The sequence below is a fragment of the Helicoverpa armigera genome, chromosome 11 (genome assembly GCF_030705265.1).
Source record: "Helicoverpa armigera isolate CAAS_96S chromosome 11, ASM3070526v1, whole genome shotgun sequence".
Taxonomy (NCBI): Eukaryota; Metazoa; Arthropoda; class Insecta; order Lepidoptera; family Noctuidae; genus Helicoverpa; species Helicoverpa armigera.
In genome coordinates, this window is record NC_087130.1 from 7,742,865 (window position 1) to 7,765,708 (window position 22,844).

The 22,844-nt window shown below is 36.1% G+C and overlaps 4 protein-coding genes across 7 annotated transcripts in view; 3 read left to right on the forward strand and 1 right to left on the reverse strand.

Moving 5' to 3' along the window:
* Positions 1-3,966, forward strand: part of LOC110378061 (ataxin-1-like) — a 36,002-nt gene extending 32,036 nt beyond the window's left edge. For both annotated transcript variants that reach the window (XM_021337145.3, XM_064036931.1), the window contains exon 4: positions 194-3,966. In XM_021337145.3, coding sequence (XP_021192820.3) covers positions 194-478 — 285 coding nt within the window. In that variant the 3' untranslated portion in view covers positions 479-3,966. The remainder of the gene's footprint in view (positions 1-193) is intronic.
* Positions 3,967-4,292: 326 nt separating this feature from the next.
* On the reverse strand, positions 4,293-9,252 carry LOC110378066 (anamorsin homolog). Its single transcript, XM_021337152.3, has 5 exons — positions 8,833-9,252; positions 8,348-8,577; positions 7,633-7,798; positions 6,761-6,867; positions 4,293-4,494 (listed from the first exon to the last, which is right to left on the reverse strand). The coding sequence occupies exons 1-5, from the start codon at positions 8,975-8,977 to the stop codon at positions 4,390-4,392; spliced, it is 753 nt and encodes a 250-aa protein (XP_021192827.2). The 5' UTR covers positions 8,978-9,252; the 3' UTR covers positions 4,293-4,389.
* Positions 9,253-9,499: 247 nt separating this feature from the next.
* Positions 9,500-21,235, forward strand: LOC110378067 (ADP-ribosylation factor-like protein 5A). 3 transcript variants are annotated; one of them, XM_021337154.3, is made up of 3 exons: positions 9,500-9,681; positions 19,799-19,948; positions 21,028-21,235. In XM_021337154.3, the coding sequence occupies exons 1-3, from the start codon at positions 9,598-9,600 to the stop codon at positions 21,148-21,150; spliced, it is 357 nt and encodes a 118-aa protein (XP_021192829.3). In that variant the 5' UTR covers positions 9,500-9,597; the 3' UTR covers positions 21,151-21,235. The 3 variants fall into 3 exon arrangements, with proteins under 3 accessions (XP_021192829.3, XP_063893002.1, XP_021192828.1); XM_064036932.1 differs by lacking the exons at positions 19,799-19,948; positions 21,028-21,235 and adding exons at positions 14,278-14,427; positions 15,381-15,530 and having other exon boundaries at positions 9,504-9,681; XM_021337153.3 differs by lacking the exons at positions 19,799-19,948; positions 21,028-21,235 and adding an exon at positions 12,698-13,662 and having other exon boundaries at positions 9,540-9,681.
* On the forward strand, positions 17,993-19,197 carry LOC135117536 (ADP-ribosylation factor-like protein 5B). Its single transcript, XM_064036933.1, has one exon. It carries the CDS (start codon positions 18,252-18,254, stop codon positions 18,762-18,764), a length of 513 nt encoding a protein of 170 aa, XP_063893003.1. The 5' UTR covers positions 17,993-18,251; the 3' UTR covers positions 18,765-19,197.
* Positions 21,236-22,844: the final 1,609 nt, after the last annotated feature.

A 22,844-nucleotide genomic window follows, 5' to 3' on the forward strand; every position in this document is an offset into this window, starting at 1 on the left:
TTCAAGCTATTTCTGGTTATTAACATTTGGTATTATAAGCTTGGAAAATTCGTAAATGATACTACCATGGTCCACGCGTATGAACCACCTGCGGACCTTGGGAATATCGCGTACGAATTGGTCAGGCTACAGAACGAGCGCTAAGCAAAGCTTTAGAAATGGCAATATGTAAGCGTGTGGATGGTGTTTGCAGGTGGAGCTGGAGTCGACGGTGGAGCACCCGTTCTTCGTGTACGGGCGCGGCTGGGCGTCGTGCAAGCCGGAGCGCACGCTGGCGCAGTACGGGCTGCGCGTGCAGCGGCTGCAGGTGGGCGACGTGTGCGTGTCGCTGGTGCCGCGCCGGCCCGCGCCGCCCGCCCCCCCCGCGCCGCCGCAGACGCACCCCGAGAACCTCAGCGTCAAGGAGGACGCGCGCAAGCGCCGCTGGTCCGCCTCCGACGTCTGCGAGGACAATCCCCCTCCTCTCAAGAAACGCTGAAACGTGGCCGACCCTCGTATTCGTATTTGGAGAACTGTCTTGATCGTGTTGTGATCGTTGCGACTCGCTACTCGTTTCTGACTCAGATTCGTTGTTCTGTGTGCCGGACCTGCTGAATTCTAAGTGGAACGCATGGACAAGTGTTACGGAGGATTGCTTCTTCGGGAGTGGAATGTTGTAGATATATAAATTAACGGCCCCAGTGAGTTCGGTTGCATGTCGCGGCATGCACTATTGTTAAATGTTATTTTGCGCGGTTTCTGCAGCGATCGGCAGTCCATAATAGTACGCTTATGAAATTCTATTGGGGAACTCTAGGTGCTTTTTACTGTCGGGTGCTTCTGTACGCGTTCGTGTACGATGTTGTAAATATGTATGTAACTTAGGTCGAAGTTGAACGTTACGCTCCATGACTAACCTAACGTGTCACAAAGGGAAGGGACCCGGCGCTCCCGACGCCGCGCGTTCGTTCATTCTCATTCCTCTATGGTACACGAATATTACAATATACGGCATACAAAGTAAAACGCTTTAGACATTCTTACACGACAAACTTTAAAGAATATTATAATTTTATATTCCACAACCATGGAGTTGAAACATTTTTTAAATAATGAGCACAAAAATAACAAATGTGTAAGTTTGTACCAGATCTTAAAGTAGGTTAGATATTGTGATAACCAATGAGATTTTATCGCCAGTCTTGAAGGACACGTGGCAATGCATATATAAACAAAACAAAGGTACAATGAATGTTAGATAGTAGGTAGTAGTAATGGGCTGACGTGTGCTTAAACCTCGACTGATTTGTTTCTATACGAGTAACTGGAATGATTATGTTTGTTGGGACGCAGTCATGTGAGAGCACTCTCGTCCGATGGTTGTGACTGCAGACATATCCATGACGATGCCACTGTCGCCCGCGCTGCCGGGGACCGCTTCGCAGAACTCTACTGGCAAACTCTTCTGACAAATAATTTGATCTAATATAAATGTTGATAATTGATAGGTATATATTGTAAAATAAAAATGAAATATGTATAATGATCATGGTTATATAGATGTCATCTCTATTGCTTTTGACGTCCATGTGTGATACACATAACTTTTCTATGAGAAGATGTATACATAATAAACACACAGTCTGTGATATTTTGTAGTTATTGGTCAGAGTAGGTATGAAGTATTGCTTGAATAAAAGAAATATATGTTTTAGACAAATAAGTGCGTTATTGGTAAGAAAATGTATAGTTGTTGTATACTCAAAAGTAAAACGCTGAAAAACTAAAACTGAAAACAAAACATAACAAGTAGCGTCTGTGATTGATATACATATATCGTTATGTAACATAACGACAAATGCATGGCCATATCAAAATCAAATTAATTTTATATAAATACTAAGTCAAGACACATTATGTTGGTGTTTGCTTGAAATTCCAAAATCCATATATAGTTTGCATAATAAGTGAATCAGGAACAATAACGTGTCAGATGTGAACGAGTCATGGATGGTCTACCGCGCTGACCGACAGTTAGGTTCGCAAGGGTTCGTTTCATTGTACCGCAAGTGCTACGTGCTATTAATCATTATTGTGTTAAAAGATAACCGACGACCATAGAATACGGACACCTCATTGACGACGGATGGTGTTGTACAAAAGTTAATAATTTGTTGTATAATGTATGTAATTCTAGTTTTATCGTCTTTATATTAATATTTGTAATTGTAATGAAAGATCTCATTTTATTAATCGGTATTTTCTAACAAGGCGCTTTCATTAGATCATGACTAAGCCTACCTCACAAGCTATAGACTACGGGTCGCGGCGACGTCGCGAGGCGGCCAGCGCCGGTGACGTCACGCGCGACCCAGTGCGAGCTATCAAGTCTAAACAAGATCTCAATTTGATGAAAATAAACTTTTGAAAAGACTGGGACGCTTTACTGAATGTTGTGGGATAGTAGTTTCTTTGAAGATATTACTTAAATTATGAGATAGGAGCATTTATTTGTGGGCGCGAGCTCGTTCCGTCGGTTAACTATGAAGCTCCGCTATCAACGCTGGACAATCATTTAGTACAAAATTTGTTACAAAAAGTATTATTTCCCAAAATCCAAATTCAGAAAGTATTAATTTAATTTCAACAAAAAGGTGCTATATTATTTTTGTGGACGTAATTCAGGCACAATCATGATTGATATTATAGAGAAAATTTTGTTAAGGAACACTTTGTTGTAATGTTTGCCAATCCATTGTATAATATTGGCACAATCGATGTTCTTCCGCGCCTCCTAGTAGATTTAGTGAGTCAATTATACGTTAAAGTATCGTTACGTGTAGGTACATATTCAGTCAGCACTTGTTACTTGATTATATGCTACATTATAAGGTGTATAATATTTACCATCAACTTATTATGTGCATCGATGTTTGTTGTAAAATGTATTAATTAGACAATATGCAAATGTTGTTTGCAATGCGTTTGATTCCGTCAGAGAAAATCGTTATACGTAAACCAGAGGCTGACATTTGTAAAAGGAGCGATTGTTTACAAAAGTTAACTATGCTTGTATTCCATTATGCCTTCCAATGAACGTTTGTATTTATCGAAGTCGTTTAGTGATACGAAACAAAATCGAAGATCGATATCGATGTTTGAACTTGCTTAAACACCACCATCGATCAAGTCATAGAACATGCCTAAAGACTGACATCAATAGTAATATTGTTAACCAAATTGTAAACAGTCGTTTCTTTTATAATGCCACTTTCTTCCGTTTACTGACTTTTATAAATATCTAAATATCACCCCCTGTTTCTTCCAAGACTTTATTACGAATGTTTGTGTGCGAGACGCGTCTCTATTATTGTGATTGATCGATATTTAGGTGTTACAAATATAGTGACAATAGTTAATAATGTATGAAGAGATTCATAATATTATGTTGATGTTGCCGACGCCCGGCGAGGCCAGTAATGGTTCACATAGACCGTAACGTAATGTAAGTCGACAGTGCTCCTCACTAACGAACATTACTTGACACAAATGATTGTGCCATCCTTAACAGATTTTCAATATTTTAGTATTCTTAATTGATTAGCTGGTGTTATAGTCCAGACACTTCGGACACCCTAAACTATACAATAGTTTAACCTAGCGTGGAAAGTTACACAATTGGGAACATAAATATATCCGTGGAACTTCCAGAACCAAATTTGTATCAAGTATTGTACACTTTCCAATGTAATAGCGTACTGTAGAGAACAGGAAATGTTGTGTCATTTAAATTAATAGATAAATAACTATAAAAATTGTTATTATATGACAGATATCACAAAAAATATATATGTATATTTTATTGTATAGCGGAATGACTACTATTCAGATTTATTGTAAATGGAAAAATGTTATAGATCGAAATATGTTAAATAAGTTAACTGTTTGTAAAAAGAAGAGAAAATATGTATAATTGAATATTTGCTATACGCTTGTTTTATTTTATTGACCTCAATAATCTAAACAATAATCAAGAAAGAAGGAGATTATTCAGCATACTAGAGATTGGTTGCATTCACACAACTTATGAATACATACACAAGTAAGATTAAATAATTGCCCACTCGTAGTAACTGCTTAAAATATTGTACACGCTGTCTTAAAAATACTAAAAAATTATTTTAATGGATAGTATTGCAACCAGGCCCAATTATCAACTAATTAAAAACTACATTCTCATTTAAATTTCCTACAAAAATTGGCTGAAAACTACAACTACCAACTCTACTTAATTAACTAGAAGAAAAAATCAATTACAAAATCGACTTAAATTTTTATTGAAGCATAGTTATAATCACAACATGTAATACATACTAGGCGATATTCACTGGAGAGCTAAAGTGAGATTGTTCATATATCCGACTTGAGATCGAGCTTCACTTGTTCGCCCGGTTTGAACGCGGGCATGCCTAGGTAAGGGCACGTCGCACAGCGGAACGCGTCGCCTAGGTAACACTGGAATAACGAAAAAAAAACAATTAGATATTTGTGAATAAACTACGTAATTAACTAATGCAAATTAGGAAATGTGGACCTGATATTCTGTGTTTCGGAAGGCACGATAAATTGGTGGGTTTCGGCTGTCATTTGAACATCTTTGGCAGTTGTTACGGGTCAGAAGCCAGATAGTTTGACAGCCAGTCTTACCAAGGGGTATCGAGTCGCCCTGGTTATTGAGTTAAGGAGGTCAGATAGGCAGTCGCTCCATGTAAAATACTTGTTCTCAGTTTAGACTGGTAGCCGACCTTTGGGCCTGATGTTCAAATAAAAACATTAATGTTTGCCGTTTAAGTCATCGTAAAGAAATATGGCCCCATATCACAAAAATAAAATAGACGACTGTGACGTCATAAAGTACTATCTGCTATTTACTTCAGCTATTTTGTGATAGCAAAAAATGCCAAGTCACTGTAAACATAAATTGCCGAGCAAACATCCGTCCGATAGGCGATAGATATAGTTAACAATCCCATAAAAACTTGACGAGAATGTAATACATTTTCTCTAGAAAAGTCGCGCAGTGTAACTGGCCAATTAGCGAAGTTATTAAGCTACACGCACTCTTGGTAATGCATCAGTGGATACCTGAATGGTAATTATGCAAATATCGATGCATATCGTAGATATAGGTAATTAGAATAGAGGTGAGGGACGATGCAATACAGTTTTTTAGATCATTCGGTAACGGTCACACTTCATAAGCATTATTTGTTTTACCTAATTATCTTTTGCGTAATGTTTTCCCGCTAGTGGGTTTTAACCCGCGGACTCATTTTCAAGGGTCCGGTTAGACTGGAAGCAGACCTCAGCGTAATTGGGAAAAAGGCTCGGAGGATGATAACTCATTTTCAAGGGTATGATGACGTGAAATATAGTAGTAACATATTTCGAGGATGTAATATACTTGAATGATAATTGCATTAAGTGTTTGTAGATCTTCTACACAATATTATGATAACTGTAATTATGACTACTTATAGTAAACGAGAATTAACAGTGCTGACTAATAATGACAACTCCACAGTTATCTTTCCCTTATGACTAACAAAGGCGTTAATTCAGCTTGTAAATATTTATGTTTATACACCTGTACATATGTATGTGCGTGTACGCTTCGAGTCACGTACGCAAAGGGGATCCCAGTTTAATTCCGTAGATGATCTACATTGGATAAGTGCAGAACAATGACCCTCACGGCCGTTCCTAATAATCTATCTGCTGTTTTGCTATCTATAGATAGATAGGAATTTGACATTTCTTGTATGGGGCTAATATCAACACTCTCCGTCGTACCACAAAAACTTTCAAACGTCTGTTGAACACTTGTCTAAAAAATGACAGAATATGACGTTGAAATAAGGTCCATTTTGCAGCCACATTTTTTTAGACAATTGTCAACAGATGTTTAACTTTTTATAGTCAGGCTGTCTATCTTTAGTAAACAAAAGAACAGATTGATAGAATATTGAATTTGGAACGGCCGTAAGTAAATAAGCGTAGCGTATCTTGATTGAGCAACACGCGAATTAGTACAAGATTGCATCGAAATATAAATCAATGTTATCTAAGGCTCATTGTTTTGATGTTCGCTGACGAGAAACGAATTTTGAAACCAAACATTTTACTACATCTTTAAATCAGATATTTATATTAGTAATGTGTTTTTAAATTAACTTGACGTCAGATGGTTTTTTGACTCTATGACGCATTTTACTATTTAGCCAGCTACCGATCTTACAAGCGTGTGTATGCTGACTGAAAAGAATTCAATCGTTTCTAACCGAGCCGTTTTAAACTAGACTTTGTGTCTGCATGGCCAATCTATGCATGTTTAGAGGAGTGCCTAACAATGAACAATTGTTTGGTTCTATGTATGGAAGGATGACAGTCATTTGTTTTCATAGTTACTGTTTCAAACCAAAAACTACTTGCAGTCTATACTTTCAAGCATATGTTGGACAACAATGAGTGGTTAAAGGCGGAGGCACACATTTTGAGGAAACCTGGACTACAAAGTCTGACATCACCAAACCGCATTGAGCATGCGTGGTGATTAACACTCAATCCTTTTCTGTGTGAGAGGAGGCCTGTGCTCTTAGGTGAGACTATAAAAAGGCGAAAGAAGATGACTCGTTTCGTCTAGGTGCAATAAGATACTTCGGTACGCGAGCGGTAGGAACCAGCTTAACAACGTAAACAATGATGGATGATGGATACTTACGCTTCCACACGAAGATTTGGGAGTGTCTTTGACTTCTCCCCTGAGCTCCTCAGCGAGTCCACACGAACAGTCAGCACATGCTTTTCTTTTACCGGTCGTGGCGCAAACTGGAAATATTTCAGTGATAGATGTTAGTAAAATATTCTGCTTAAATATGATGATTTGTGGGTAAGTACAGAGTGAATTTGTATTAAGGTTTCCCACTTCATGGATAGGTTTTTTATTTCAATGTCTAAAGAGGTAGTACTGAGGCAAGAATAGATAAATGTAAATACGCAGAGTATCTTTGAATTGAAATAATTACAGAGCTGCATTAATTTACATACAAATTCTATTGAAACGTAGAAAGTTTATACATACATACAAAAATAAACTGGTTCCACTAGCCACAATTCCGTTGTCAACGACCTTGCGTGAATGGGCTGCGTCATTGGGAATAGTTGGAACACAAAACCTCAGCCGCATTATTACTGACCGCAGCCAAAGCGAGCTCGGAACACAAAACCTCAACACAACGGATTGTTGTTTTGTTATCAAGATAACTCGCAATGTGGGCAACAAATGATAAGTATATTCTTATCAACAAAGTTATTACTTTATGCTGAATAATTAATATTCTTAACATTACGAAACACGTTTTTTTACGTGAAGGACTGTAATCAAGCATTGAAAATAAGGTCATGCTATCTAGGTCGAAATAAATTGGTCTGACTGAATGAAGAAATTCGTAGTAATAAAAATGTAGTTAATTTTGACATTACTACTAATTAACTAAGTTAATTCATGTTTTCTTATTTAAGACAATATGAATTAACTTAGTACATTAACTCAAAAAAGAATTTAAAAACAATTTAATAGCTAAAATTACTTACCTCTCAAAGACTTCATGTCTGGCCTAGTCAGATCGTTTTCATCCAAAAGCTGGTTGTCATCAATGATTTCATCATCATTTCCAGCGGCCCATGCTTCTTCAACCGTGTTATCCAGTTTCCAAACCGCTGGCTTCCCGTTTAGTTTCAATGATGCTTTGGAACCAACCTGAAATCATTTGAGTGACTCTAGATTAGGATTTTAACCCTTTGTATTACAGGTAGGCAGATATGTGGAGCACACAATAGATTTTTTACTGTCTTTTAATGACCACTTGTATGTAAGCGGTTAATTAAAAGATATTTTGTGTTGTTATTTATACACTAAGTGCAATAACAACAATAATGTCACTGACACATGTAAGCACCGTTTTCTTTCTTATCACAAATGGTTGAAAAACACTTTATTTCCGACTACTATGAAATAAAATTTACTGGTGAATCTGTCAAATTGCATTGCAAAAATGAAGTGATGTTATAGTGCGGGATCACCACTAACTGTCATTGTTGTCTATTGACAGTTCAATAAATAACATCTCGGTGTCTGTATCTGTCTGTTGACTGATAACATCAATATAACATAGATATTATTTATAAAGAAAAAAATAACAGTGTTCAATAAAAAATTGTTTTTCAGTGCTGATGACTTATAACGCCCTTAAATGATTTTTTTTTATGATATAATGTGGTTAATAGAATATTTTATACAAAAACGTACCTCGAATTTGGGTTTTTCAGCTATATATAAATTATCAGTAGACTTTGTGACGTTTACAAAACCATTTAGTTTGAGTGTGGTTGTCAGTTCTGCCGTATCTTTCAGGATTAGTTTACCACTGGGCTTGAGGATTTTCACAATAATTGCCAAGAGTGCGTCCGTGTGTTTTACAGTGTGCGGGGCCAGCCAGTTTGAGAGCACAGCATCATAGGATGATGCCGGCCGGGATGCTACAAACAATCAGATAGTTATATACCTGCCATGTAATACTTCACTTCTTGAGGTATGGTATAAGAACTGCTGATAAATACTTATCATAACTTTCCCGTCATTAAGCTACAAATAATAGGAAATATGAAGCAGTCAGCATTTTTGTGCCTGTTTCCCTTCTGTCTAGATTTGATTAAGTACTTCTAGACCCATATGGACTTCATCACATACACAATTTTTTTTTTTTTAATAAGAAGCGAAAATTATAAACTTACATTCGGTTATCATTTCAGAGTTTTCCAGAACGACGGAGCCATTGCCAATAGCTGCTTTGACCTCTTCCACCAAGCTGCCGATGCTGTTCTGATTGTCGCTGTTCCAAATAACTAACACGCTATCTCCAGATTTCACGTTCTCCATCTTTTTGTTTAGTTTCGTTCCGATTAGCGAATTTACAAATCAAAGCCGCGATGAAAAGACAATTTAGATTTTTTGAACTTTGCTTTGTTCGTTTCTATTGCGCATATATCTCCAACCAACGAATATAATAAGTAGTAACACAAATCACTGAGTAACCAATGGATAGATCCCCGTTAACATATAATACAACTAAATATAACCAATGTCGAAAATTAAATAAATAAATGACTGCCAACCAGCACCGTGAACAATCGACTTATCAACTGCTGTCAAATCTCTTCGCCGTTTCGCATGTTGGTAAGACTACAGATAAAAATATATAACGCTCCAATTTAAGCATATCTATTGATATAAAATTATGGATTAATCTTAACTCTTAAACAAATTTAAACGTCACCGCCTGATAATCAACAACAACATACTACATAAATATCGTTTTACCTTAGATTCGGAATAATAAATAAAAACGGATTAAGGTACAATAAGAATTAAAGCTGGGGTTAGATGTAAAGTAAAACCGAACGTCATATTTTTTTTATGAATCTAAATCGATTCTTTTCGTCATCATAACCTAAATGCTGTCAATTGTTTTGTATAAGTAATGTTTTTATACGAAAATCATGTTTTATGAAGCATTTTTAGCCGGCATATGGGCATCAGTCGGTAGTACTTTGGGAAAGTTATCAGGAACAACCAGCGTCGTAGTAAGTTTCCCTAAGTATTTTCTTGGTGAAAGTTTTAAAGTGCGATAAGATTAAGTGCCTGCATACCTATTATCTACATAATTTATTCAGTATTCTACCATATGGAAACTAAAATAAAATCTTGACGTTGATCACTATTTTGTTTGAGCCATTTTTGGTAGTAATATTGCGAACCTAGGGTACCATAACAGATTTACTATAACTGCAATCAGGGTCTGTCAAGTTTGTTCTACGAATTGCATTAAGGTGGGCTTGAAAACAAGAGAGAGTCAACGACATCAGAGTAAAAGAGATAAATATATAATGTTGCCACCAAAAATACAATTTCGTATTCTCCCTAATAATGAGCGTATAAATTGATTTTTAAAGTAAATTACCCTTGAAGATACTTTTAGCTATTATTCTAATGCCAAAAAATATACTTAGTTGAGAAATATTAGATATAAAATTTAATATTACTTATTAGAAAATATATATGGGGGATTATGTGTGGCAACACTAATGTCCGGACGCCATATTGGTTTTGACATTGTTGACGTCACAAGAAAAATGTCTGCGGCCGGTTGCGCACCATTTTATCTTGTACTAATGTTTATTTGTAATAAATAAACTACTTCCATTTAATTCTACATACATTGATAACGTTGAGTCGAGCTTGCTCCTCCGTTGCTGTGTTTTGGTGAAATTAAGTGTGTATTTGTGAGATATAGACTCGGTGTTGAGACAGTGACTTGTTTGATTTTGTTTTGTGTTTAATTCGCGATGAGTTCACAAAAAGAAAACACAAGAATCTGCTGCTTGTGTGGATCTTCACCTTCTAAAGATCCCAGCATCACTTTGCATCGGTTTCCAAAGCCTGGCACTAAAATGCTCTGCGGTATGTACACTCCATGCTATTCGTCTTAGACGACATAGAATACCACATTTATTGTTAATTCCGCTTCTAACTACCACAAACTCACGTAACATATATACCTATATACTTAAGTCCCAACTTTCCTTGCCAAAAATCATTAGGTACTTACTATAAAAAGTTTTCTTGCTTACACCATTCCCGTATCTAATATAACATCTCTTTCAATCAAAGCGAAGACTACCCACTGACATGATATAATAATATCTTAACTCGGAAAATGATTAAAATAGTGTGTAATTTGAGAGCAGTGGTGGCCGAGTGGTAACTGCCCCAACTTACGAGTGGTAGGTCGCGGGTTCAAACCCGATCTGGCGCATAACTTTGTGTAATTTATTTCGTCACTACTGCTCTCAAAACGGTGAAGGAAAACATCGTGAGGAAACCAGCATGTCCTAGAACCAAAAAATTCGAAGACGTGTGACATCCACCAATCCGCACTGGGCCCGGGGTGGATTATGGCCCAAGCCCTCTCCTAGAGAGGAGGCTGTGTCCCAGCAGTGGGAACATTAGAAGGCTGATGATGAGTGTGTAATTTTGATATTTTTAATTTTCAGTTGTGAATTATGGGCAAAGTATTGCTTCCCAAACGAAGCCTGGTCTTCACCAAAATTCCAGGACGACTCCATAAACAACATAAGATGCTATGCAGCAAACATTTCAAAAGCACATGCTTTAATGAGAAGAAGTTGTTCAGAACAGCTGTACCTGATGTAGTAAATGTTTGTAAATATCAAAATATAATTGGTCTAGTGTCTTTCTCTTCCTAATCATTTCTATAATAAAGAAGAAATAACACCAACGTTTATTACACAATATGATAGAATAATTTAAACCATGTCTGTAAACTTGTTGTTTGTTAAACAAATCGATAGTATTCTTTATTGTATAATAACATAGTCTTGTTTTTATAATAGTAACACTTTAAAACTAACTAGAATTTTTGTTTGTTTATGTTTTGATGTTGAAATTGTATGCAATAGGCCCATCCATACTTGTTATTTTGGACGAAAATGTCTGAAATACCTACCTAAATTGATTAAATTCATGTATTTTAAAATTCATTACATAGGTGCACATACTTGTGATTTATGAACACCTTTTGTACCCTATTTCTGGAAATAAATTATAATTATTAACATGCTAAATAAAAAACTCTTGTACTGTAATCTTCCTTTTATTACACTGCTGCACTGCTCTATAAAGATAAATATTAGCAATTTATGCACAAGTACACTGTGTTTCATGTCGATTATTGCTGAGCAAAATGTGATAATCTTGCTCAGCCATAATCGACGAACGCACTGGGGCCCGATTCTCCTAATTTTACGATTCAGTCGAGTCGATTCACATTCGACTGAGATTCAATCCCGACTCAATTACGATTGAAGCATATGTGGCATTCCGCTATTTTTTCTTTGAAATAAACGTTTTTATCCTTTTCTGTCATTCAATAATGAATCATTTTGTCTGCAAATGATTTACGATTGCAATATGATTGTAGAGCAAACTACCGTATAGACCAAAATCACCAAAATAGCAGACCAATCGCAAACCAATCGAATGTCGTTGGAATACGATTGGTCTTATATTAGTAGCAGAATGCCCGATATGGTTAAAACTGCTACTGCGATCATATTGCGATTCAATTTCTATTCGATTTTAACATTATTAACTTAGGAGAATCGGGCCCCTGTACTTGTGCATAAAATGCAATAAAAATGACCTATAGAATATACTGTAGTTTGAAACTCCCGCCCTAGCTTCTACTCTCTAGTTTTCGTGGGCGGAATATAGATGGCGCCGGCCGGTAAGGAAAAATTTCCTCATAAAATTTGTACGGAGTCGTTATTCTTCCCTTTAGGGTATATATGTTCTGTGACTGCAATAGTGTAATGTTGCAGTGAATGCTGTGATTCATTCATTTTTAGAAAGGGAGAACAAACCGTTTTGGTTATAGTACCTGACCGCTAGATGGCATTGTTAAATAAATGTATGATTTCGCCATAGTTTGGAGATGAGCAGAATACGAGAGGCTTTGAAATGTTAGGTCTTTATTTAGATATCATGGATGACGGTCTTAATTGTCTCCTAATTTTTTAGTGGAGTGGTGCAAATATTGCTGAGAATGGGGTTACTACTATCGAAGATCTGGAGCTTGTTCGGTAATGAGGAACACAAACTACTCCTAGTGGGGTTAGACAATGCTGGCAAGACGACAATCCTTTACCAGCTGCTATTAGGAGAGACTGTTCATACGCGGCCGACTATAGGCTCCAATGTAGAGGAGTTTGTTTGGAAAAGCCTTCGCTTCGTCATGTGGGATCTAGGTGGCCAGCAGAGTCTGAGATCAGCATGGAACACATACTTCACGAACAGTGAGTTTGTCATAATGGTGGTAGACTCGACAGATCGGCAGCGATTGAGCCTGAGTCGTGACGAGCTGCACCAAATGTTGAAACACGAAGAGCTTACTAAAGCCTGTCTGTTGGTGTATGCAAACAAACAAGACGTTAAGGGTTCAATGACGGCCGCAGAGATATCGGAAAAGTTGGAGCTGACGGCTATAAAACAACATCCGTGGCACATACAGGCATGCTGCGGACTTACCGGAGAGGGCTTACATTTAGGATTAGAATGGATTGCTAGTAGAATAAAGAAAAAATGACGATGAAACGCTAAGGGTTGATCAATAATATTTTATGAGGTGGATTGTTAAGTCTTTCGATCTTGTGTGAAGATGTTGCTGGCACATCTTTAATGAGTGCAAACTTTAACCGTTTGTGATACTAAGGATTTAGTCAAATTCAATAACATCTTGAATAACAGTGGTATGAGATAATTACCAATACGAAAATACATAAGTAGCATTATAAGTGCTTATCGATACAAAATAACACAAGTTAAAAAAACACTGATGTGAAAGACTCTAAAACCATAAACCTAAGTTATAATCTATTAAGTTTGCATACGTTTTGCTACAAAATAAGATGTATTTAAAATACTATAAGGATTTACGTCCATTGTTTTGCATAAATTGCCTATTATAATAAACACGTTTTTAAGAGTATACCGTTTTTTATTCAGTAGTTCATGCCCAAAAATAGGTAGGTAACAAGAAGCTGATTACCCAATCACGTTCACACTTTATAAAGTCATCTAGTTAAACTTAAATAAAGGGACCAACTATGTAGGTCATCATCATCCTCCGAGCCTTTTTTCCCAACTATGTTGGGGTCATGTAGGCCACCAGCTGCATACCCGAAAATACATAAAAAAATGCGTTAGTACAATAATAGACGTTGTTACAACACTGGCCACATTAAGGCTCATAGTTGACCACTAATAAATATTCCACGCACGTCGGCCCTGTAACTAATGAATCGTGCATTCATTTCTGAACGTGGTGGCTTGTGTACGTAAAAATGTCTGAATAAATAGTTTATATTATAACCTCAGGAGTAGCCTGTATTCATTTGATGCCTAAAATCTTGCTTATGCAAGGCGGGGTGGTGCATTATTTTCTTTTGTAAACTTAAGAGCCAAAATTCAGTTTTCTTTGCCATCAAGAAGAGCAAACAAAACAGTCGCTTCAACGAAACCACAAATATTTTCCCCTCGAGGTATAGAGGATAGTAAGCAACATGTCTATGTATACCTACAAGATATCCCTTTATCAACAGGGCGATAGTTACATCATATGGGGGGCCTTGCTAGTGGTAATGGTGTTGGCTAACACATGGGGCTGTCGACATTACCTGCGATCGCTGGACGCAGCTTCAAACTCGGCGGCGCCAACCGTTATATCTGCAGCTTCCAGTTACGTGTTATCTGTAAGTTTTACACAGTACTTCCAATAGTTTATACACATCGTCTAGGTAAATATATTACACATTTGCCACATGAAGTAGAAAAATTGATAAAGTAATTATTTAAAAAGAACTGGGAAAGCTTGTAAATAATATAAAAAAACTTTCCCGTAAAAATCCCAGTATTATAAACGTTTTTGAGCAACCTTTTTGTGTTTTCGTACAGTTGGCATGTATGCTGGCCGCTAGACGTCAAAAAAATCTTGCAATGCCATTAAGTTTTTCTTTTTCTCATTTGTTTTTTTAAAGCAAATATATGGCCTCATATTATTTTTTTGACAAATAATGGCCAGTCCAACATAATATTTTTTTTAAAGAGTTATTACATGAAAGTAGGTCTTATACTCATTATGTATGTTTAGGAATATTTTTAATGAAATAAAGATTTTTGCTATACTTGAACTCGGCTAATACCTTTTTATTACGTTGGTATTCTTAGACATTTAGCAAATGAGACAAAGTCTTTAAAAGCTTAGAGCTTAAAAGGTCAAGAAGTAAAACGTGTGAAATCAACGATTCCAATTCTAGACATGCGATTTATAGTCTTGAAAAGCGTAGTAGTAGGTAAGAGATTTTTACGACCGATTTTGTGTGTTTTGATAAGTTATGTGTTCTATGACCTTTAAAATACACCTACCTTACTGTCCGATTCCCGTAAGAGGTCAATATTTTTTGCAGTAGGTGACTATCATAGTTATCAAGTCTTTAGCATAAACCTGCAAGGCTAAAACGTTGATTTTTGCATTAATGGATTTTGCCACACCAACAACAAATAGGTATCTCCTTCGAATTCGGGTTTCAATCGATTCCGAGTTAATTCGATTGCGACAATCGACGATCGAGTTTCGGACTCCCAAAAGCTCCAATGCAGAATCAACCTTATTTCTTGTGATAATACGGTGCTTTTTGTATTTCAGGGTGTCATAGGAATAACGTTGTTTGACGAAGCTTCCTCCCTGCGGTGGTGGGTCGGGGCTATGCTAATCGTGTTCGGCCTGGCTTTAGTGGCCCAGCCTAGGCCGAAGAAAAAGGAAGAATGAGGAATAAAATGCATTTAAGTATTTGGTATTGATAAACAGTTTTATTTGTACAAGCTATTTAGGAAAACTTAGGTTCAATTCAAAAATAATTCGCTTTTTTTAAGTCAAGTTGAAGATTACAGGAATCTTCCATTTAAAGAGTTTGTAAGTGCTATCTTTGTTAATAACATAACAAGTAATGTAATAATAATGTGGCTTATTTGTTGTTTACGCCATTCTCCAATCTAATGGATAAACCTTTGTGTGGGTTGCTTAAGAAACATTAGATAAATAATATGAAAGCCAAATACGATTATGTATCTACCTATCTTGTTTATCAAGCAGGTTAAAATATATAAAAGTCATGGAAAAAGGGAGTGTTTTCCTCAAAAATATTTAATGAAATTGTGCCTACACGTAAGGATCCAGTTTCTTTATAAATAGGCAACTTCCCATAGATAAAACGAGCTTTCTACAGCAAGGAGGTGTCGACATGGTTGAATGGTTGCTCACTCAACCATAAACTGATCGAGACGAGCATAGATACCTTGATCAAAACACCTACATAAGTTGCTAAAATAATAAATAAAACGCTCGTACGAAGCCAGACTCAGACATTTTAAGATGGTGTCACTGGAGAAGCGCAGGAGTGTTGCGGATTCCATTTTCCTTTATAAAATTCTTCGGAATAAAATTGACTGTCCCCAATTATTAAGTAAGTTCCGATTTCGTGCTCCTGCTAGACTCCCTCGTACTCCCATTACTCCTTTGTACCCTCCTTCGCGTAGAACAGTTCTTGGCACGAGCTCTGTTGTTCCACGACTCTGTAAGCTGCTAAATGGTTACAGCGATCTCATAGATGTGCATTTTGACTCGTTTGGCAAGTTCCGCAGAATAACACTTGATAATTTGTAATTTATTGCTATTTCCTTTGTTTATTGGTTTAATTTTGTTTTTGTGTAAGTTTTCTTGATGTAACTTAATCTCCAATGTTTTGACTTTTATTTTATTTTAATTATTTTTTTGTTGTTTTGTTTTTATGTATTTACCTAATTTCGGTTGTAATTGTGTTCATTGTTCCTTGGTTTTTAATTATTTTAATCCTGTTTTTTAAATTCAATGTTTATGTAACGCGTATTATTGTCATTGGGGCATGAGGTGCTAACCTATAAGTAATTGTAATACTAACCATAGCTATAAGAATTCTTGTTATGTATAATGTATCAGTATATACAATTGTTGGTTGGCCAGAAATAAATAAATAAATAAATAAATAAATAAAATAGGTCCCGACCTCCTTAAAACGGTTTCATAAAGAACAAAAATAACTGTAAATACTGAAAGCTAGAACATTACATTAGTTGTGTTACTCGTTCTGTGTTTTTGACTAAGCTTTTAAATGCTTGTGAGATACTTAGCGTTCCTTTGGGAGCTGTAAATAACCGACCAGTCTCTTTACCTTGTAATAAATTCTAGTTTCTGTTGCGAGTAAATTCACGTGGTTGTGAGGATCATTTTTATGAGAAATTGACCTTTTAACTTGAAATACTTCCTGTGGAATGATGTAAATGTTTGATAAGGTTACTTAATAACGTGGAGTCGGGTTGAAATGACATGTTTTATCCACCCTGTCCCCAAAATTGATAGAAAAGGCGGAGGAAAAGTGATGAAAAACATCGAAGCTGCGTTACTTGCAAATATAGATTTTATCATTTTATGTAGAAAGTCTATGTATTAATAAAGTCATTCCGTATGTATGCGATGTATGTTAAGTTTCAGTATTAAAATAGAATTTTAAGAATTATGTGATACTAAGTTTCACTTATAGCACCTGAACCTACGTAACAAATTAAAACAGTCTATTAATAGAATAAATTATTAGTTTTAATAATGTAACGCGAATAAAGGCTAACCTTGTTGAATATCAAACAAATGTTCATTGAATAGTGTCCATGTTATATCAAACATCCGATAAAATGTGTCCTTGATCGAACAGACTGGAATCGAATAAAAACATAGATACCATGTAGGTATGCCTTTCTTCTATATTAGCATCAATATTAAATGTTCAATAGATAAAACGACAGTTTATAAAATATATTCCATGTATGACTTGTTAATTGATTCAATAAAAGACGTTTTCAATATAATCTTGTATTATTCTTGGATCGAGTAAAGCTCCAGCAGATTAACAAAGCTCTCAGCTGTCCCACGCATTTTCACCAATATATCGATATTATATAAAATATATAACAAAATTAGTAAAATGGATGTGCAATGTAAGTATGTACTAAATTAATGTGTGGGAAAACAACAACTTGTGTTGACCGATTTTTTTTTGTAATTAACTGAGCAAATAACAAGTCGTAAATATTCTTACACAAAGTTGATTTCAATGGGAATTGAAACAGATTTGCAATAAATCTAAGAGGGAAACTTTACCGTACATTAAAGACATCGACATAAAGGAATCGACAAGCGTCACCGCAGCGTACCATAACAGATTTACCTACTATAACTGCAATAGTGTAATGTTGCAGTGAATGCTGTGATTCATTCATTTTTAGAAAGGGAGAACAAACCGTTTTGGTTCTAGTACCTGACCGCTAGATGGCATTGCTAAATAAATGTTTGATTTCGCCATTGGGCAGTTTGGAGATGAGCAGAATACGAGAGGCTTTGAAATGTTAGGTCTTTATTTAGATATCATGGATGACGGTCTTAATTGTCTCCTAATTTTTTAGTGGAGTGGTGCAAATATTGCTGAGAATGGGGTTACTACTATCGAAGATCTGGAGCTTGTTCGGTAATGAGGAACACAAGCTACTCCTAGTGGGGTTGGACAATGCTGGCAAGACGACAATCCTTTACCAACTGCTATTAGGAGAGACAGTTCATACGCGGCCGACTATAGGCTCCAATGTAGAGGAGTTTGTTTGGAAAAGCCTTCGCTTCGTCATGTGGGATCTAGGTGGCCAGCAGAGTCTGAGATCAGCATGGAACACGTACTTCACGAACAGTGAGTTCGTCATTATGGTTGTGGACTCGACAGATCGGCAGCGATTGAGCCTGAGTCGTGACGAGCTGCACCAGATGTTGAAACACGAGGAGCTTACTAAAGCCTGTCTGTTGGTGTATGCGAACAAACAAGACGTTAAAGGTTCAATGACGGCCGCAGAGATATCGGAAAAGTTGGAGCTAACGGCTATAAAACAACATCCGTGGCACATACTGCGGACTTACCGGAGAAGGATTACATTTAGGATTAGAATGGATTGCTAGTAGAATAAAGAAAAAATGACGATGACACGATAAATGTCGATCAATACTATTTTATGACGTGGATTGTTAAGTCTTTCGATCTCGTGTGAAGATGTTGCTGGCACATCTTTAATGAGTGCAAACTTTAACCGTTTTTGATACTAAGGATTGAACTCTTAGTCAAATTCAACAAAATATTGAATGACGGTGGTATTCGATAATTAGCAATACGAAAATACATAGTAGCATTATAAGTCCAGTGCTTGTCGATACAAAATAACGGAAGTTAAAAAAACACTGATGAGAAAGACTCTAAAACCATAAACCTAAGTTATAATCTATTAAGTTTGCATACGTTTTGCTAGAAAAATAAGATGTATTTTAAATACTATAAGGATTTACGTCCATTGTTTTGCATAAATTACCTATTATAATAAACACGTTTTTAAGAGTATACCGTTTTTTAATCAGTAGTTCCTGCAAAAATATAGGCAGGTAACAAGAACCTGATTACCCAATCACCTTCACACTTTATAAAGTCATCTAGTTTAACTTAAATAAAGGGGCCAACTATGTAGGTCATCATCATCCTCCGAGCCTTTTTTCCCAACTATGTTGGGGTCATGTAGGCCACCAGCTGCATATCCGAAAATACATAAAAAATTGCGTCAGTACAATAATAGACGTTGTTACAACACTGGCCACATCATTAAGGCTCATAGTTGACCACTAATAAATATTCCACGCACGTCGGCTCTGTAACTAATGAATCGTGCATTCATTTCTGAACGTGGTGGATTGTGTACGTAAAAATGTCTAAATAAATAGGTCTATATCGTAAGCTCAGGACTGACCTATGTTCATTTAATGACAAAAATCTTGCTTATGCAAGGTTGTGCCATAAGTTCTTCTGTAACTTGAGGGCCAAAAACACTTTTCTTTGCCGTCAAGAATAGCAAACTAAACAGCCGCTTCAACAAGTTTAAAAAAAATATTCTTTCTCGAGATAAAAAGATAGTAAGAAAAATGTCTACAAGATATCCCTTTATCAACAGGGCGATAGTTACATCATATGGGGGGCCTTGCTAGTGGTTATGGTGTTGGCTAACACATGGGGCTGTCGACATTACCTGCGATCGCTGGACGCAGCTTCAAACTCGGCGGCGCCAACCGTTATATCTGCAGCTTCCAGTTACGTGTTATCTGTAAGTTTTACTCAGAACCTACTTCCAATTACATATATTTACACATTTACAATTATTTTACAAAAATTTAAAATAATACAAAACCTTTCCCTTAAAAAGTCACACGTAAGTATAAACTTAGTTTGAACAACCTTCTTTGTGTTTTTGTATAGTTGGCATGTATGCTGGCCACTAGACGTCAAAAAAATGTTGTAATGCCATTAAGTTTTTCTTTTTCACGTTTTGTTTTTTTAAAGCAAATGGCCTCAAATTATTTTTTTGACAAATAATGGCCAGTCCGACATAATTAAAATTTTTAAAAGAGGTTATTACATGAAAGTAGGTTGTTATACTCATTGTGTATATTTGGCAAATATTGGTGTTTTTATTGAAATATTGATTTTTGTTATACTTGAACTCGACTTTTTAGTACGTAGGTATTCTTAGACATTTAGCAAATGAAACAAAGACTTTAAAAGCTTAGAGCTTAAAAGGTCAAGAAGTAAAACGTGTGAAATCAACGATTCCAATTCTAGACATGCGATTTATAGTCTTGAAAAGCGCAGTAGTAGGTAAGATTTTTACGACCGATTTTGTGTGTTTTGATAAGTTTTATGTTCTAAGACTTTTAAAATACCCACCTTACTGATCGATTCCCGTGACAGGTCAATATTTTTTTGCATTATGTACCCATAAATGACTTTATCAAAGTTAGCAAGTCTTTAGCGTAAACCTGCAAGGCTTTTTTTTAACGACGTCAAAAATCATCAAATGACCCCTCCCGCTGTAGGTTAGCAGCGGTGAGGGAGTGTCAGACTCTTACTGACTAAAAACCGTCGTGTTTCGTCGTAGGCCTTTTATGTACCAGGGCCGCGGTAACTCTTTCGAACAATCCTGCAGCTCAAACCTGCAAGGCTAAAACGTTGATTTTTGCATTAATGGATTTTGCCACACCAACAACATCTACCTAGAATTCGGGTTTCAATCGATTCCGAGTTAATTCGATTGTAACAATCGACGATCGAGTTTCGGACTTCCAAAAGCTCCAATGCAGAATCAACCTTATTTTTTGTGATAATACGGTGCTTTTTGTATTTCAGGGTGTCATAGGAATAACGTTGTTTGACGAAGCTTCCTCCCTGCGGTGGTGGGTCGGGGCTATGCTAATCGTGTTCGGCCTGGCCTTAGTGGCCCAGCCTAGGACGAAGAATAAAGAAGAATGAGGAATAAAGTACATTTAAATATTCGGTGATGATAAACAGTTTTATTTGTACAAGCTATTTAAGAAAACTTAGGTACAAAATTCAAAAACAAAATTACTTTTAAGTCAGCATGAGGATTACAGGTACTTCCATTTAAAGTGCTTGTAAGTTATATCTAAATAACAATACTTAAGGTAATAATAATGTGGCTTATTTGTTGTTTACGCCATTTTCCAATCTAATGGACCTTTGTATGGGTTGGTTAAGAAACATTAGATAAATAATATGAAAGCCAAATACGATTATGTACCTATCTACTTCTTATCTTATTTATCACGCAGGTCAAATATAACAAAGTAACGAAAAGAATTGAGTGTTTCCCTCAAAAATATTTTCTTAAATTGTACCTAGACGTAAGGATCCCGTTTCTTTATAAATAGGCAACTTTCCATAGATAAAATGAGCTTTCTACAGCAAGGAGGTGTCTACATGGTTGAATGGTTGATCACTCAACCATAAACTGATCGGGCCAAGCATAGACAACTTGCGCCTTGATCAAAACACCTACATAAGTTGCTAAAATAGGTCTTGACCTCCTTGAAACCACAGAGTTAGTAGAATAATATAAAACGGTCTCATAAAGAACAAAAATAACTAAAAATACTGAAAGCTAGAACATTACATTAGTTGTGTTACTCTGTGTTTTTGACTAAACTTTTAAATGCTTGTAAGATACTTAGTGTTCCTCTGGGAGCTGTAAATAACCGGCCAGTCTCTTTACCTTGTAATAAATTCTTGTTTCTGTTGCGAGTAACTTCACGTGCTTGTGAGGATCATTTTTATGAGATATTGACCTTTTAACTTGAAATACTTCCTGTGGAATGATGTAAATGTTTGATAAGGTTACCTACTTAAGTAACGTGGAGTCGGGTTGAAATAACATGTTTTATCCACCCTGTCTCCAAAATTGATAGAAAAGGCGGAGAAAAAATGATGAAAACATCGAAGCTGCGTTACTTGCAAATATTGATTTTATCATTTAATGTAGGTAGTAGGTTTGTGTATTAATAAAGTCATTCCGTTAAAATATAACTAAAGTACAAAATGTTACTGTTTGTATGCGATGTAATTTAAGTTTCAGTATTAAAATATAATTTAAAATTGATGTAATACTTAGTTTTATCATTAATAGCACCAGAACGTTTAATTAATAACAAATTAATATGCTCTATTAATAGAATTTAATTTATTGTAAATTATAATGCTGTAACATGTATAAAGGCTAATGTATAAAAGCCTTGTTGAATATCAATATTCGTTGAATAGTGTCCATGTTATATCAAACATCCGATAAAATGTGTCCTTGATCGAACAGACTGGAATTGAATAAAAACATGCCATATAGGTACCTACCTACCTTTCTTCTATATTAGCATCAATATTAAATGTTCAATGACAGTGTATAAAATATATTCCATGTATGACTTGTTAATTGATTCAATAAAAGACGTTTTCAATATAATCTTGTATTATTCTTGGATCGAGTAGGGGAGATGTTCCTAAAACGGGTACCCTTCCTAAAACGGGTAGGCTTTGCCATTCGAATATTATAGGTCTTAGTGTGAACCTGTGAGTGTAGAGCGGTGCACTACCATCCCGCCGATCACGGTCAGTTGGCTCGGGCGTCTAGAACGAGCGTTTTCGAGATTAGATGT